Consider the following 18487-nt stretch of genomic DNA (forward strand, 5'->3'; position numbering starts at 1 on the left):
TGTTTTCGTCTTACACAAAAACTTGGGAAATTCCGTCATTGAGTGATCACTCTCCCATACCCTAATAGAAGTTTTTCGTACCCCTTTCAAATTTGTTACCTATTTTCATAATAAAGTGTACCCATTAACCCATTTTATATTTAATTGTAATTCGTAGTTGTATTAGTTGATATTGTAAAGTGGTCTCTCAATAGTTCATTAGTTCTTCCCTTTCTTCATTCCCGTCCTCTTACGAGTTACGACCACCAATCACCAAAATCTACTTATCTAGTATCTCCTCTCATTCTTCTCATTTAAAGCTACTGCAGTACTACACCGTAACATCTTAAGCGACCCCTAAAGAGTAAAGACAATGAAGAGTGAGCAAAAGACTACTAGTAGTTGCATCATGGAAGTTGGCCGTAGCATATCTTTTAGTCGGGTCAAATATATCACCACTTTCATAATAAAACAAACAGGTTAGATGGTGGGGGTTGTCTTATTATAAAAGTGATGATATATTTGACCCGTCTACATCTTTAGACGGATAACCTGTCTACAATGAGACTAATTGAAAAAAAAATACTAACTTGGCTTCAAATTTCAAAAAAGCTATCAACAGCAGTTCTTGTATTCGACTAAAGATGGAGAAAAGCGGTAGATTACACACGAAATGATTAAAAACAAAAGTTAAACAAGATAGTCGATAAGCAAATTAATGAATGAGAAAATAAACCCAGTTTAGCATTAACTTCAGACTAACAGCCGATGCGCATTTCGCACTAGACTGTGTTACGGCTCCTTCACCAGCTGCAGATCCTTGCATGGTTCTAACTTGTAATCAGAATCGTTCAGCATCACTAGCTGCTTGAAGCAGGCTTCCGAACGAGGAAGAAATACATAGGTGTGAAGATCTCTCTCCTACAAATTTATGCCAGAACAAGTGTAATTAAATGTCAGTTTACCAGAGAAATCAGGTCGACCAAAATCTAGCATAAGAAACAAAAGGGATCATGTCTCAATTTTTTTTCTTTTGGTAAATAAAGGGATCGTGATTCACGAGAAGGTCAGTCGTACATAAAAGGTGGAATTTGAAGCTACCAAATATGGCCAAGGTAACGCTAAGACCTTATAAGTTACGGAGTATAATACCCTCAAAAGTTCCAACTCAAATGCAGACAGTTGTAGTAGTTAGATAAGCTAAATTGAAGATTATAAAATGAAACTCAAGTTTACGAACCAACATAGAGCTAATTTATAAGTTTCCCAAAACTCAGGTTTTCAAACTTTTTCATCAAAAAATCAAAGCACCGCACTTATTTAGCGTTCAATTGCCCAGCTAAACAAATAAAGCACTACTTTGAGGGTGAGAGACTTAAGAGACCATGGGGGAGCAGGAAATCTGATCCGCCCTGAATTTAGGAACTCAAAAATTTGGTTTATTTTCGGTTTGGGCTCCTGAACCAAAATTTTCAGTGTAAAAGCAGTCCGGGGTCGGGTTGAAACCGGGCCCATTTTTTGAACCAGATTAATCCTTAAAAAAGATCAGGTAACACTCATGCATCACAGCATCAGTGTCATCAGCAAACCAGACCAAACCCAAAAGGTCCAAAACTCAAAAGTCATTTCTCAAACACTAGTTTCTCTACTCTCATCAAGAAAACAAACCCATAGGCCATAACCCTAGATCTACTACATCAAAAACTTCGAGCTTTCATCAACTCAAAGTTTATTTGATTCTTTGTACATCTTTTTCATTTATAAAAAAAAAATTGTATTTTTCATTTCGTTTTTCATTTTTTTCGTTTTTTAGTGAAATTATATTGTCTTTATTTTATTGATTTTATAATTTCTCCTATTTTTCACTTTTTTCTTTATAACGAATTTTAATTCGTTTTTCAGTGATTGTATAATTTATTTCGGTTTTTTTTATCTACTGATTTGCTGAGATTGAAGAATCTCTGCTTGAATACAAAAGATTTTGATGATTTCATGACACATTGAAATCATTAGCTACTGTATAATCATGAATACAATTACAAAGACATTGATTAACATGACTGTAAACTGATTTTTTGCAATTTAATGGCTTTCATAGAAAGCAATTCGTTGGTTGACATTTGACACTTGACAGTACAAAAATGGAACAAGCAGCATAATTCTGAAACCGGATCTTGAAACTGGTTTGGTTAACCGGTTTTCGGATCCAGTTTGGCAAGTGCAAAAAAAAGGAGACCCATATTAAAAAAACGGTTTGGTTCCGGTTAGGTAAATCATGGACTCATGATCTTCAAAACCGGGTGAGCGAACCGGCTTGCAAAACCGTGTAACCAAACCGGTTTGCAAAACCGTGTAACCAAATCGGTTCGCAAAACCGGGAGCGAACCGGTTTTGCACAGCCCTCCCGCACTTATAGGCTATAGCTGGGTATAGGAAATTAAAAATAACTAATCAGACATGCCTAGTCACAATTTTTCATGATAGAACATTTGTTAGCTCGGCAGAGTTTATACTATATCACTTACCGTCCACCATCCACAAGTCCTTCCGCAGCTTTTTCTAGAAAAGACTGTACTCTAAGACTTCCCTTTGGAGCAAGCCCAACAAACTCTAGAGTCTTGACCTACAAAATAAAGACATTGACGCTAATTAGTCAACATAGCTAGCGTGGTTTAACAGCCGAACTCTCAGGTCAGTTGCAGTTTGGGAGAACTTTCATCATTAGATCTTACCAGGTTTCTAGTGACAAAACGTCCAGCGGCAGTTAGACGGAAACTGCTCAAAGAAAAGTGGTTCGTATCCAAAGGCAAGTACCAAGGAACTGGTGATTCACCTGCAATATCTCTCTCCCAGATAACCTACATTGACAGGAAATATACACTCATTTTTCAATGTATTGCTCTTCTCTAATAGGTAAGTATACAGAAAGCATAAAGGAACTTTTCCAACCTCAAAACCGGCTTTTTTTAGAGCATCAAGGCACTGTCTTGTTGATCTGATGTCTGGAAGTCCATCACCAAGTTCAATTTCTTCCTGCATGCATCAATATTTTACAACAATAGAACATTGTTTATCAAACAACAATAGAACATTGTTTATCAAACATCAAAAGTACAAGATTATGTGCACATGCAAAAACCTTGATCTTCTGGTGTTCTTTATTGTTGGGGTCAAAGGCATCGGTCATACACCACTCATATGCAGCAAAATGCTGCCCAGGCTTCAATACTCTGAATATCTCTTTGTAGCACCCAACCTTTTGTATCAAAGAATAAACAAAACATATTCAAGAGAAAATGTCATGAGCATGAGCGAAATAACTACTAGAAGACAAAGTAAGACATTGACAACAGTAGTAAAACTTATGTACTACTTACTGCATCTGGTGCATGGCATGTCGCCTCGATTGCATAGACAGCATCAAATGAATTCTCAGGAAATGGCATTTTCATGAAATCAGCCTGCATAACCAATGGTTCTAAGATTGTGAGTTATGTAGAAGTTGTATGATATTCGGCAGCTATTATTTACAAGCTACGCTTCTGAAGGGAAGATGACTGATTATCTTTATGTTTGACCAACCTTGACAAAGTTGCATGTCTTATCCACCCCTGCAATCCGGTTTAGTTCCTGTATGTGAAAGATAAGTTCAAATATTAAAGATACACTTGAAATTGCTCAAACAGTCGAACAGTACAATGACGCATTTGGATGATTTCAGACTTCGAAAGGTTATTATAGATTTATAGGCTTCTAGCTATAGAATGTTGTGGAGAGAGGGGAAAGAGGCAAGAAACACGGCAAGTATGACACGCCAAAATTTTATTGCAGTTTAAAAAGAAAAATGGTTTACGCCACCAGAAGCCTCAAAAGGAAAGCAAAACAAACCTTTCCCCTAGTAATTTGGTACTCGTTATTGTTCAACCCTGTCACCGATGTTGAACTGCCACATCAAGAATTATGATCATCAGAACAATTACAAATAATGAAAAAAAAAAAGTTCTTGAACATAAGAAAGAATACGAGCAGGTGTCGTGAATGTTCAGCGTTACTAAACAGCACATTCTAACCATAACCTATCAGGCAATTCCAGCATTGTAGCGACAAGTCACAGCTTCCATAAAACAGTGAAATTGGACTGTGTATGCTTTGCCCATCATTTTGGGAAAGTGGTTGCTTACGGAGGATACTTCCAGAGGAGTTTCGCTGCATATTGCTTTTAGCACGGCTGCTGGGGTATGTCACAAATTGGGTTCAAAGTTATAATTTGGAGCTTCTAATAATCCAAGAGTTTAGCTATCAGGTTGTTTTTATTTTCATGTTTGATCTTAGGAGTCTAATTTTGCTGTGTACTCCCTCTGTCCCGGTCATTTGTTGTCCTTTTCCATATTGGGGTGTCTCACTCATTTGTTGTCTTTTCTATTTTAAGAATGAACTTTATGAACAATTTGATCATTCACACTCCATTTGTTCCACTTGTCACTTAGTAATTGGCCCCTTCCCCTTTCCTTGGTCTTTGTGCCAAAACCAAAGGACAACAATTGACCGGGACGGAGGGAGTATAATTTTTCTCCAGTGTTGCTTTTGTTTGTATCATTATCTTTTGATGACGCTTGAGGTACATCAAAGCTTTATTCACAAAATGATGAACACATACGGCAAAGCAAAATTAAAGACACAGAAGACTCGTACAGACATATATACAATCTAAGTCAAGGAAAAGGAGAAAAAACCCTATGGCATCCAACTTCTCAGAGTTATCACCTGAATCTTGATATTTCCCTGAGTGGTCCACCAATACCACATCCTACATCCAAAACCTGAAATATGTTCGAAGTATATATTAGAGAACATAGAGGACATGGTAGGGCACCTAACTCAAAAATCAGAATGCACAAAGAAGATAAAGTTTAAAAAAAAAAAAAAAGTAAGATAACCTTGTATCCAGGTTTAAGCCCTAGCTGCAAAGCAAGAAAGTGCTCGTGACGTTTGATACTCTCGCGAAGAGATTCCCCATTCCATCTGCCGACAAAGAATTACATATAAACATAGACGTAATGCCAGAGAAACAGGCCCCTGATGTGACAGTTATAAGCATTAGATAGCCATTTTGTGAAAAAAATTAAGAAAACATCCACCTGTGCGCAAAGTGGAAGGACTCTCCCCATCCAAACTCATAAAAGCTTGTCACCAAATCATAGTACTTGTTGACCTATAATCAGAGTACACAAAAATGGAGAGCTCATAAGAGGGAATGTTTCGGCATACTTAATCTCATTATGCACCATTATCGTCAACTAAGAACCACAAGAGGAGGGTTCTTTATAACAAGCACAAAAACGAACCAATGCTCAGAAGACATTTACTAAAGACATGACAGCTAACAGCCAATAGTTTTCGAACCATTTGTTCAATTAGGGAATAAAAAAGTATTTTGTACTTCCTATGGTCATGCTAGCTGAAATGCAATATCCATCGCAAATTGTCTTAACTCTCAAGTAATATATGGTCATGGATGATCCAGTAGAAACTATGTGTCCGCCCCTGGTTACCGAATTCACTATGAATACGCCCTTACCAATTCGTGATTCGCTCTTATAGAATGTGTGTTATATGTATTTCAGTAAGCAACATGATAAAATTCGCTTTTAGCAATTCGCGATTCGTTAGAGCACCGAGTGAATTCAGTAACCATGTGTCCGCCAATTGGAATGTAAAGCCCAAGAGGTTATAAGTACGCGTATAAGATTCATTACCATGTCTGTGTAATTGGATTTTCTGTCATCCTCTTCACCTCCATAGTAACCGTGATACTTCTCGTACCTAAATCCGCAACAAATGGCAATTAAATAAGAGATCAATTTGACTTCTGATCATGCAATTTCAGATAATTAACAAATTGTCAATCCTGTACTGTTTGATGCACTCAGAAGTCAGTACAGTTAAAGTCATACTTCTCCATACCTAATGTTTCACCCAAAAGTAGTACGGAGTACATTAAATGAAAGACGTCGCATATTCCAGAATAAAAAGGTAAACAAACGATTGAGACGGAGGAGTAAAACAGATTGACGAAATTAACATGACCGATAAAACATTATGAAGCACGCCACCATGCATTGTGTTGAGCTTACATATTGGCGATCTACAACAACCATGACTATTAAATACTATTAAATTTATCGTATTTGACCGTCAACTTTGATCATTAATCGCTCCAAATATTAAATTTGTCGTATTTGATTTATTTTCACAATAATTTAGACGAAAGCGGGTGGTTGGACAATTAATATGTACGATGATGGCGGCACACACACAAAATTAAAAGTACGTAACACTTAATAAATTCCGTTCCATTGAATTGTATACGTTATTCAAAATCGGAAAAGAGATGGAACTGACTTATCAACGGCAGAAAGAACATCGTCTTTCTGGATCTTTCCACCAACACCAGAGGCGAGATCCATGGCACCGGTCTTCGACATTATCGTATTACTTTAATCTGATCATAAATAAAACAAACAACGATAATGTAGGTCAAAAAAGCAAAATCAAAAACAAAATCAAAATCAAAATCAAAATAATAAAAGAAGAAGAATGCAGAAAGGGAGATTACTTTGGGGATGAAAAGAAGGAATAGAGGGAGATTGGTAAAGTAAAATAGAGAGAGTGGAGGAGAAGTGGTAGGCGTGAGTTTTGTCTATATTGACAATGGCGTCCACTACAGTTGTTTTTTTTTTTTTAAAAGGCAAGAGATGAGATGGCAGGCGTTTTTTCTTTATTTGGGTGCAAAGAAAGATAGCAAAGAGAGATTGTTAATGAGTAGAAGTGTTGTCAAGTTGTGTATTGTATGAGCTGTTAACCCTGTCCGGGATGTGCCCACATGTGAGTTGTTACACTCGTAGTAACTTCGACTTCTCCGTTCATATTGACAAAATCTCATTGAAGATGAGCGATATCCGTCACAAACTTGTGATGGATATCGTTTTCTCTCATAAAATGCCCATTAAAAGGTGAGTGTGAAGCACATAGGGATGCCCTACCTTATCCTCTCTCCCTTTTTGTGAGAGGTCACAAGCTTGTGACGGAATTAGCCCATCACAAGTAACACTAGCTGTGATATTTAAGGATTTTCAATAAGGTTTTATTTTAGACGTTCTGAAATAAAACGCATCAAATGTTATCAATAGAATTTAATAATTTAATAATAAAATGTACTCCGTAATAATTAAAGTTGTCATTTTTTATAATTTAAATGATGGTAATATTTTATCGTAAAATGACTATATTTAACCCGTCTTATTTTAAACTAAAAAAATGTGCAAGGTTTTTTGTTTTGAGCTTTAGGCCTACCGTGGGTCGTGCGTGCCTTGTTTTTTGGAACCATATCTATTTGGACAATTAAGATGTCGATGAGTTTTGGATCTATGATATTTGATATGATCATATGAGTCATCCAAGTTGACCATTCCCATTGTTCGTCTTTATTAACTTTATTATCAGGTTTAACTTAGTAGGTAGTTTAGTTGTAAGATTTTGATATAATGCATCATTGAAGATTTGCACCATAATTAGATGAATAATGATTGAACTAGTATAGATCCCGCGCAATGCGCGGTATATATTGAGTATTTTTTTTAGGGTGTTATTAATAATGGAAAACTAAAGTTATGAAAGATGTATTTATTTTGTCACCAAGTTGATGGTAATTATGCAATTTATTCTCTAAAATTATAATTATTGCATTTAATGAAAAATTTACCAACTTAGTTTATAGTTTAGCTTTAATTTTATTTTATTTTGATGAAAAAATCATTTTAAATTTAATTATAAGAGTAATGTTTAATTATAAAATTATATTTTAATGAAAAGATAATAGTTTAAAGAAAGTTTTACCTGTTTCTTTATTTAGATAGAAGCATTTGGAGGGAAAATTAAGAGAATTTTTATTCTCTTAGTAGTAAGGGGATGAAGATTGTATTCCCTCAATTTCAATTATTTATTTATTTTTTATTAAAATATCCTTCATAAAGAATAAAGGTCAAATAAATGATTGTGTTAAAGGAAATAATAATATTGATATTAGTTTTTGTGTATTGCGGCCGCTTACATCTTGCATATATATATAGAAAAAAAAAATTATAACGTCCTAAGAATTAGAGATAAATGGACCTAAAATAAAGGAGGTGTCCTATATTGGATCCTCTTGTTTTCTTTCCTCCTACAGAAACTGACATTGACCTCACTGCCAGGTACCAACCCTCGACAATCTGGAGGGTGCTCTTGAAGGGGCAGTATTCCCAGATTATGAATGAACCTATGGTGGTGATGTGAAGGAAGGATTTTTGTCAGAACATCGGCAAGTTGAGATGTTGTATGTAGATCCTTCAGTTGGAGGAGACCTTTCAAGACTTTGTCCCTTGTAAAATGACAATCAAGCTCAATATGTTTAGTACGCTCATGAAAAATAACATTCTTAACAGTGTGTATTGCACTGTTGTTATCACAATGCATTGTGACAGGTTGAAGATTAGTTATGCTCATCTCCTCTAACAGTCTGGCCAACAAAATGACCGCAACAGCTGCTTGAGATAGAACCATATATTCAGCCTCAGGCAGAGGATTTTGATACGGTCCTTTGTTGGTTACCCTTCCAACCTATATGAAACTAGTCAAGGAGGATCACCTAACCTATAATGAACCTTTTAGTCATGGGACAGGCTGACCAATAAGAGTCATATAAGGCTTGTGGAGTGTATAACCCTAGAACGGTCACTATTTTAGGATATTAGACTGAAATTGACTGAATGGGTGAGAATGCAACAGACTTCAGTAACTTGGTAAAAATAGTAAATGGTCTCCTAAATTCATAGAAATTTGTGGGAAGACTCTTTAATTTGTAAACTTAATTTAAGCCCAATATCAAGATTTTAGAAGTATTCTAAGTATTTTTAATAAATTCAACAAAGTAGCCTGACAGATGAATATCCTGTCAGTTTGACTTAGGTGAATTGTTTGATGAATTTGATTGAGCAAATGATATAACTATGACCTGAAATCCACAAAGAATGCTCACAAGAGACTAAAGATTATAGCTTGACAAATTTAAACAAAGAATTCCACAGGTTGACACAGGAATCCTCAGCTTAAACTTGAGACAACACAGCTAAGCTAATCCACAACAAGGCACAAGATTAATCCAGTTATGCCCACAGACTTTGCTCAATTAACTATAGCAATACACAAGTTAATTAACAGGTCTGGACTCAACTACAGCAAAGCACAAATTGAATTTTGGTTGAGAGATTCTCAAGGTTTAGTTTTCATTCATCAAAAGTCTACTTTCAACATATGAGACATAGGTCCTTATATAGGCCTTGTCTTGAGTTACAATTCAAGTGTTTCATATCCAAGGGCTACAAATCCATCCAGGAAATACATAACATAAAATAAATATTTTACAAGCTGAGTCAACTTAAAGAAAAGTGAAAATAATGGGGGAAACACGTGAATGCCAGTCCCTTTTGGCTGTTTCTAGTGCAAGCTTCAAGTTGTTGCTCTTTTAGAGTTTTCAAACTCTAATTGTCTTTGTTGGCTAGTAAAAAGATGCTGGGTGAAAGTGTTTACCCTCCAATTGCCTCGAGCTCTCAACTATGGTCCTTGCTTGAACATTTCAGGAAACTTGCTTTTGTGACAATGACATTCCATCTACCCATTGTACCTTCCTTTCACGTTGTTATTTTACTGCTAATACTAACTGACTAGGCTGGATTTAACCTTGGATTTTGGCCATCAATTAAGCTTAGTTAAGCTCTATATCAGCTGGCCAAATTGGCAGCTGATAATTAGACCTAGTTAGCCTCCTTGGGACCTGTGTTGGAGCTGGTTCAGGCTGTGATTGGCTTGGCTCGATTTAGGGTTAGAATCAGTGGAGCCCTGCTGATCAGCTCCAACTGCAGTTTGAAGGGTACGTTTGGTAGATGTACTGATCATAATGCCATGACCAAGAGTGCCTTGTAGATATCTTAAAACTTGACAAAGGGCTTGATATTGTGATTGTTGATGGTTTTATATAAATTGGCTGACCATTTGTGTTGAGACCCAATTTGATAATAATGATTGTTGATGACGCCTAAGAAAAATTAATCACATTGTTATTTAATCGTTTGTTTCTTAAGTTTTAATCTTATAGCTCGTAAGCTCTAATCGTTAATGAAGATTGCACAAGGATAATCAAAGATGAAGATTGTCATAGTTAGAATCATAGTGTTGTAAAGAGATGATTAACGATAATTGTTAAGTGCTTCAAAATACACAGTGCAGTGCACCGTGGTTTCTAACTCGTCTTTAAAGGAAATATTTCGAAAAAGTTCTAAACTCTTGAAAATTGCTTTCCAAACTTTCTTTCAACCTTAAAACATTTCAGAAAATCTGGATTGAACATTTTAAACTCTTAAAAATCGCTTTCAAGACAAGCTTATTTCTTGATAAAAAAACCTAACCCATATTTGTGTCTGTGTGGGCAACAAGATTGCTTGGACAAGTAGACTAGATTACCTATGCAAGTAACCCAATTTCTTGCATAAGAAGCTCGGTTTTGCTTGGACAATAATCGACCCATTTGCTAGTGTTGCTTAAGCTTCAATTTCTTATAATATTTTATCACTTGACTATAATGTTGTGTGTTATTTTAATATGTGAAGTATATATTACTTGGACATTATAAATACCATACTACTTGGACATTTACAAGTGTGCAACAACAAAGAGTTTAAAATGAGAAAAAGACTTTAAGCTTTGTCGAGTAAAGTTGCAAAATCATTTATTACTTTCTATACTTGAGTCGTGTTTTGCAAAATCAATTCGAGTCTTTTTAAAAGAGTTAGTTCGTTCCACTAAGTCATTTATCTTGTTCGATGATCTCATGTTAAGAACTTAAATGTTATTTCGCCGCTGTGTTGCAACAAACCGACTTGCACCAAACCAAAGTCTTAAGATAGAGTTATCTTAAGCAGAAGTCTTGGAAGTAGAGTAGCTTTTAAGCACGAAGTCTTTCGGCGGAGTAGCCCAAAGCAAAAGTCTTGGAGCGGAGTAGCTTTAAGCAGAAGTCTTGGAAGCGGAGTAGCTTTTAAGGAAATAACAACCGGGGTAGATTGGGGAGTTTTTTTATGGGTTTTTCTATGGGGTGCCCCTGAACTTTTCATGTTTCTAACTTGTACCCTCGCGTTTTTCAAATTATCACTTGTACCCCTAAATTTCATTAATTAGTCTCAAACATAACCCTTACTTTTCAAACCGTCAAATATGGACCGTTAAGTGCTTACTTGGCTTATGACTTGGACTACTTTGCATATGTGGCTATAACATTGACTTCCCTCCCTTTTTCCCTCTTCCCTACCTTTTTCCCTCCATTTTTTTATGAAAATTTCCCCCCAATTCTTTATACTTCAGTTTTATAAATCCCTCCTCCAATCTCCTATTTATATGTTACTTTCTCATTCTCTCTATATTCAACTATTTTCATTTCCTTTCTCTTTTCTCTTAATCTTATTTGCATACTACATTCCACCAAATTTTGATGTCTTATTCGACTAGTTGGAGGAACACTCCTATTGCGGGTCTTGAATTTAAGACACAAGCTTGTACTCGTTGCTTAAGAAATACAGTTATTAAGATATCTGGATCTACAAACAATCCAAGGAAAGCATATTTCAAGTGTCTTGAATGTGACTATTTTGTAAGGTGGGTTGGGGAAGAGCATGCCATTTTAACAAAAGCTTTTAAGGTTTCAAGTGGAAATGAAGTTGATGAAGTCTCAAGCAAGGAAAGTCTTAATGACGACTTAGTTGGATTGAAGAAAAAATTTGATGGAGACCTTAAAAATCTGTTGTATTGGACGAAATTAAATTTTGTTGTGTTAGTTGTACTTGTGTTTGTTATTATGTTGAAGATTTAAGGATGAAAATGTTGTGTTAATTTGCAAGAAATTGTAATGCAAGAATTTCTGAAATTAATAAAGTGAAGTTGCATTACCAAAAGGATAGTCATTGTTGGTGTTTTCACATCTATTACAAAATCATATGCATAATCAGTAGCTGCAAAATATTACATTATTGTCATTGTTATTTAAACCATTGAAAACTAGATTATGCATCAAAAGTTATCAAGCCATCAGAATGTTCTAAGTAGTCTTCTGCTTCTTTCCCTTCCTCGCCTCTCCAGCTGCTGAAGTTTCTGGTCTTTGGCTTCCAAGTACTAAAGCCTCCAACTGTGAAAGAGACTAATATTGTGTTACATCAGAAGCTGCCTTGAAACCCTTCTTCCTTGTCTTTCGGATTCTTCCTTCCATTGCATTCCTCTCTTTGGCTGTATACCCTCCTTTGCAGGTCTTTGAGTTGTGTCCAAAGCACTTGCACTTATTACACCTTATTGCAATGGTTCTCTTTCCCTTCATTTGCTCCCCTTCTTCTGTTTCTAGATGGTCTTCCAATTGCTCTACGCAATATGGGTGGTTCCAAAGTTGGGAGGTCAAACACATGCCACTGCTCCATGTCAGGGATAGGGTTGATTGGTAGCCCATATGCTTCCTTATACACCCTCACAGAATACCATTCACTGACATAATCCACAGGGTCCTTCTTAGCAGATATTATGGCTCTCATAGCATGCTTACAGAGTATGCCACTGATATCCCATAGTCCACAAGCACACTCTCTTTTGGTTAGTGAAACAAGTAAGAAACTTCTGCCATCACGAATCTCAAAATCACCTCTCCCTGATTCAAATGTCGTACAAGTTCTTGAATCCTTCTTCATCTTCCTTAAAATGCTTCTTATGTTAGGAAAAATGCCATCATCAGGCCATGTATCAGCCACATGCTGCCTTGTCACATGCCTAACCATAGAAACTCTCCTCACACCTTCAAGAAGAGTAAGTACTGGCAACAATCTTTGAGCTCCTAGTGTGGCATTAAAGCTCTCCACAAAGTTTGAAGTATTCTCATCACTTGAGATACTGGGATCAAACTTGTGTTTTTCCCACTGCTCTTTATCACCTAGGTCAAGAAACCATCTACCACAACCTAATCCTCCATGATGTACAATTGATTCCATGGCCTTCTTGAAACTGAACTCTGAAGTGGCATTCACAACCTTCCAGAAAAGCTTATGCATGACTATTACAGGGTAATCTTTCTTGAAATTTTTACATAGATGCTTGACACAAAATCTCCTATATGCTTCAGGCCATACACTTTCCAAGGCTGGTTCAACTCCCTGCAATTACATTAACAATGTTACAAGCAGTTGTTATTGTTCAGATTCCAGATTAAAATGTTACATAAGAATTCAATGCATACCTTTTGTCTGTCACATATAATAGTCCAGTTGGTTCTTTCACTCTCCCTCAGACATTGTTTCAAATGCCAAAAAAATTTTGACCAGCTGTTCTTATTTTCAGATTCAACCACCCCCACTGCTATAGGAAACAACTCATTATTCCCATCCATTGCTACAACAGCTAACAAAATCCCACCATGATTGCCTTTTAGATGAGTTCCATCAACTCCTATCAAACTCCTACATCCAGCAATAAGCCCCTTAAACTAAGCAGTGAATGATACAAATATGCTCCTGAATTGCATAGGTCTCTCAGGTGTTTCCATCTCAACCCAACTGCATATAGCATAGCTTCCTGGATTAGTTTTTTTGATCATTTCACAGTAAGCAGGCAACATCTTGTAGGACTTATCATGGCCCCCATTTATCTCTGTCATGGCTATGTCCTTCATTCTATATATAGTTGAAGTCTTCATTTCTATGCCATACCTTTCTTGGAGCAAGCTCTGTATTGATGGTCTGGTTATAGCTGGGTTAGCTATGATATCTTCTATCAAGTTTCTAGCAACCCACACAGAGTTGGCCATGGGATTGTGGCTCTCAACACCAGCACAACCATGTGCTTGGTTCTTAATGGACTTGATGGCCCAGGTTGTTCCATCAAGTAACACACTTGCATGAATTCTCCATTGACAACCAACAGTTGCACACTCTGCTGTGTATCTCATGTTATCAACCTTGACAACAATCACATAAAACCCTTCTTGGATGCAAAAATCCCTAAGAACATCCTTAAAATGTTCTTTGTCCATAAACAACATCCAAGGCCTTAACTTAATTGCACCAAACTCCTTGTCATCATAATTTCACCATTACTATACATCTTTGAAGCAAATGGGTCTTTATCATCAATCCATTTACTTTCATCAAAAGGAACATAACCATCATCTATAAAGTTTAAGCTGGTTAACACTGATGTATCTTCATCCTCCAAGTCAGTTACCACATCTTCAATATCATTCACATCTTCATCAGATGGTATGTATGAGCCCTCACTATCAGAATCATCAGACTCTGGATCTTCATATTCAACTCTCTTCCTTCTTGTTATCCTTTGACTGCCATCATTCACACTAGTTAATGTCTTTGTTTTTTGGACATAAACATTTAACTTCTTTGTTGTGGTTTTGGGCATTTTGAATCCGTCATGATCTTTGGCAGCCTTTTGACTGGTTTTCCTTGGTGATGAAATATTTTCATGGACTTCTGAGGATTGGGTTACAACAGTCAGGGTTGTTGGGGAAGGATTAGGGCCTTGAACTTCTGATGACTGGGTTAATAGTTTCCTTGGACTTCTCCTAAGGACTACTTGAGAAGTCGCATGACTAGGTATTGCCTTTGTTGCTCTCCTTACTGGTAACTTCCCCTTTCCTTTATTAACAACATTTCCAATACTTGCATTCACATCCCCAATACTTACATTCACATCAGCATTCCCAATACTTGCATTCACATCAACATTCCTATTTGCCACAACTTGTCTAGCCATCAACCAAGCATGGTTAGGAGCACTCAGACTAGCAATGGAAATATTGATAAATCCCCTCCTCTTCTTTAATCTATCAAACATTTCCATAAGCCCTTTATCATCAGTTATCTCCACATGTCTCAACACATAATTATATGTTAAAATAGGATAAGTTGGTAGAGGTATCCCCTGCTTTTTTGCCTCGTCAACCATATCATTCAACAGATCAATCAATAAAACCCTATCCGTATCTTCTATCATAAGAGTAAAAGATTGACCCATATAATTCATCCTTAACTTAACATTCTCCATCCTGCAAATAAATCATACTCAACCTCAAAAAAAAAAACCCCACAAATTTCACATACACATCAAAACTAATTGAATAAACACAGTTAAACAAGTGAAAACTTACAAAAGTACAAAACTTTGGATTAAACAACAATATAATCTAAACGAATAACCCAAAAAAAACATTTTTTTGACTACAAACTCCAGAAAATTTAAAAAACCATAAAAAAGGGCATAAAACCATTGTAAAAATATTAAATAAGAACAGAAAACTTACTTTTAGATGATGAAATTAGTGCGCCCTTGTTATGGATGAAGTAGCAGTAGAGGATGAGACGAAATTTAGGGCATGTAGATGAAGTTGATTGAGAGAGATGAAGTTGAATGAGGGAGAAGCAGAGGAACTTTAAGCGTTTTAATTAGGTTAGGTTAACTTTGATCAAACTGATGAGAATGAGAATTGAGAAGTGTATAGAGGAAGTCTTAGTTGTCCTAGTTATAGCCTAGTCATCAACCCACATAGGATAAGTAGTCCAAGTCATCACGCCATGTAAGCAGTTGACGTCCATATTTGACGGTTTGAAAAGTAAGGGTTATGTTTGAGACTAATTAATGGAATTTAGGGGTACAAGTGATAATTTGAAAAACGCGAGGGTACAAGTTAGAAACATTAAAAGTTCAGGGGCACCCCATAGAAAAACCCTTTTTTTATTGTTTGGATTTTTTGTTTATATAAGTTTACTTCTAAAACGGTCAATAAATTAACGTTGGCGAAGGTCGCGGAGTAGTGACGAACCAATTTTAAAAACATCATTTGTTTTGTCTATTTACATTTTATTTCCCCTGCACTTTAACTCTCGATCTTATTTCAGAATCTACTGTTGATAACACTGTGACTTATACTTGCTGAATTGTCATTGTATACTTTTAACTCCATAGTTCTAAATATCAACCTCTCTTTTCATCTAAGTGTTGTTAAAAGTGTTGAAGAGTTTTAAAATAAGTTTTCATTAAGCTTAAATTTTTAAATAGACACCTAATCCTCCCAGTAACACGCCCTTCTTACCCGACCAAGGTAAACGAGAGATGTTACCTGTAACACCCCCATACTCCAAGTGCCTTACCAGGACCACTCAGGTATAAGGACGTTACCATCTCGGTTACCCGAGGCAATGATAATCAAATAAACAATAACGAAACGATATTTAAATAGTAATACTTTAGCGAAAGGTTACAATCCAAAAACCAAACCAAACACTAATACATGTTCTCAAAACGGTTGTCTACTGAACTAACTGAAATGTCTATAAAACTCATAGGCTACAGCGGAAGACTTCTATCATCATCGATCGTGGCAATCCCGGCCTATCCCAAAGACTCATGTCATACCGCTCAATATCTCGCTCACCATCCCCGAATGGATCACCGCAGTTTTCAAAACATTCACCGGGGTCGATACTATTTACACAAGAGGTATAATCAATAATACAAGAACAATACAACTCAAACAATCATATATGATCAAGCACTCCACTCCATCTCCGTCTCCGATCGTCCACCGGACCAGCCCGCCAAAGTGGGGGACCGCACTGCGTTCCCACCTAAGCCCCGCTCATCATACCGAGCGATAACCCCTGTCCCATTAATGTGCACATCCCCTTCCGTGGCGGGTTCCACGAAGGGCGAAACTAGGGCGTGAAGCCACTCCCGCAAGTGACTCCACTCAGCCGAGAACGCATCTCGAGAACCACAGACAAACAATCACTACATCGTCTCGAATCAACCAATTATACTAATTACAAAGACAACACCACACCACATGTAAGTAATACCGAGTAGGGAAAACCCTACCGGAAAGCACAATTGTCGACGATCTCATCAGTCGAAGTCAAAAGCTTCCTCTACGAATCCTCCTCCTAATTATACAAGCACATAATTACTACTATGCACATAACACAACAAAACCCCCAATTCCCAAAATTAGGGTTTAACTAACTTTGACGAAATACAATAAAAACGGTATAAAGGTCTTACCCTCGACGCAAGGATTACAACGGTGTAAAGACAAGTGAAATCTGACCTTCCAAGCTCCGGGATTTGTTAAGAATGCGATTAAGGTGATGAACGTAGTTTGTTTCTCTTCTCACAGTGATTTAGGTTTTAGAAAAGTAATTAGAATGAATGACGAAAAGATTATATACTTAATCGCATAATTAACAAAACCCGAGAAAACAACCCCCGTAAACCGGCTACTCGATCGAGTAGCCCAGGTACTCGATCGAGTACCCCCCTACTCGATCGAGTATCGCAGTTACTCGATCGAGTACCCAACAGGTCCGAAACTATTTCATTTCGCAAAACTCCCTTACTCGACAGAGTAAGGCCTACTCGATAGAGTACCCCAAGACTCATAAATACGGAGTATTACAGTCTTCCCTCCTTAAAAAGAACTTCGTCCCCGAAGTTCAAACCAACACAAAACAAAGACTCACACTACCCCACTCCCGACTCAACAGCCGAAGTAAACTCAATATAAAAACTTGTTACTAACTCAAACTCAACCCGACTCAACGACAACAACTATACCGACACAACGTAAAAAGGGCATAAAAACTCTTAAAAACTCTTTGCGATCATCTCCTACCCCCTAAAAGAAACAAGGTTACGTCCTCGTAACCAAACATACCTGATAAAAAAGGAAAGGGTAGCGTTCTCTCATAACCTCCTCTGCTTCCCATGTAGCTTCCTCTGTCTCGTGGTTAGACCAAAGGATCTTAAGCAACACTGTCTCACCACTCCTAGTCTTCCTAACCTTCCGGTCAAGGATCTGCTTAGGTACCTCAAGATATGATAAAGACTCATCTAGTTCTATGCTCTCTGCCTCTAACACATGTGACGGGTCACTCACATACTTCCGCAGCTGCGATACATGAAACACATTATGCACTCTCTCTAAAGCAGCAGGTAAAGCCATACGGTAAGCAACCTCCCCAACTCGCTCTAAGATCTCGTAAGGACCGATGAACTTCTGACTCAGCTTGCCCTTCTTCCAAAATCTCATAACACCACGCATAGGAGACACCTTCAGAAGAACCTTATCCCTAACCTGAAACTCTATATCTCGGCGGTGTAGATCTGCATAACTCTTTTGTCGATCCTGAGCTGCTCTTATGTGTTACCTGATCATCTTAATCTGTTCAACCATCTCATGTACCATCTCTGGTCCTAGAACCACTGCCTCAGCACTGTCGTCCCAACAAATCGGACTCCTGCATCTCCTCCCATATAACGCCTCAAACGGTGCCATGCCTATACTAGTGTAGTAGCTGTTGTTGTAAGAAAACTCTATCAA

At 37.1% G+C, this 18487-nt stretch overlaps 2 protein-coding genes across 2 annotated transcripts; both read right to left on the minus strand.

Annotated features, from left to right (window-relative positions):
* Positions 1-550: 550 nt before the first annotated feature.
* LOC141643245 (cycloartenol-C-24-methyltransferase) lies at positions 551-6876 on the minus strand. Its single transcript, XM_074452312.1, has 14 exons — positions 6596-6876; positions 6382-6481; positions 5736-5802; positions 5118-5191; positions 4917-5001; positions 4744-4799; positions 3868-3922; positions 3562-3609; positions 3357-3440; positions 3119-3235; positions 2929-3012; positions 2712-2837; positions 2505-2602; positions 551-900 (listed from the first exon to the last, which is right to left on the minus strand). Exons 2-14 carry the CDS (start codon positions 6462-6464, stop codon positions 840-842), a joined length of 1038 nt encoding a protein of 345 aa, XP_074308413.1. The 5' UTR covers positions 6465-6481; positions 6596-6876; the 3' UTR covers positions 551-839.
* A 5284-nt stretch (positions 6877-12160) lies between these two features.
* LOC141641554 (protein FAR1-RELATED SEQUENCE 6-like) lies at positions 12161-13486 on the minus strand. Its single transcript, XM_074450211.1, has 3 exons — positions 13337-13486; positions 12405-13253; positions 12161-12247 (listed from the first exon to the last, which is right to left on the minus strand). Exons 1-3 carry the CDS (start codon positions 13484-13486, stop codon positions 12161-12163), a joined length of 1086 nt encoding a protein of 361 aa, XP_074306312.1.
* Positions 13487-18487: the final 5001 nt, after the last annotated feature.

This window comes from Silene latifolia, chromosome 2 (genome assembly GCF_048544455.1).
Source record: "Silene latifolia isolate original U9 population chromosome 2, ASM4854445v1, whole genome shotgun sequence".
Lineage (NCBI taxonomy): Eukaryota > Viridiplantae > Streptophyta > Magnoliopsida > Caryophyllales > Caryophyllaceae > Silene > Silene latifolia.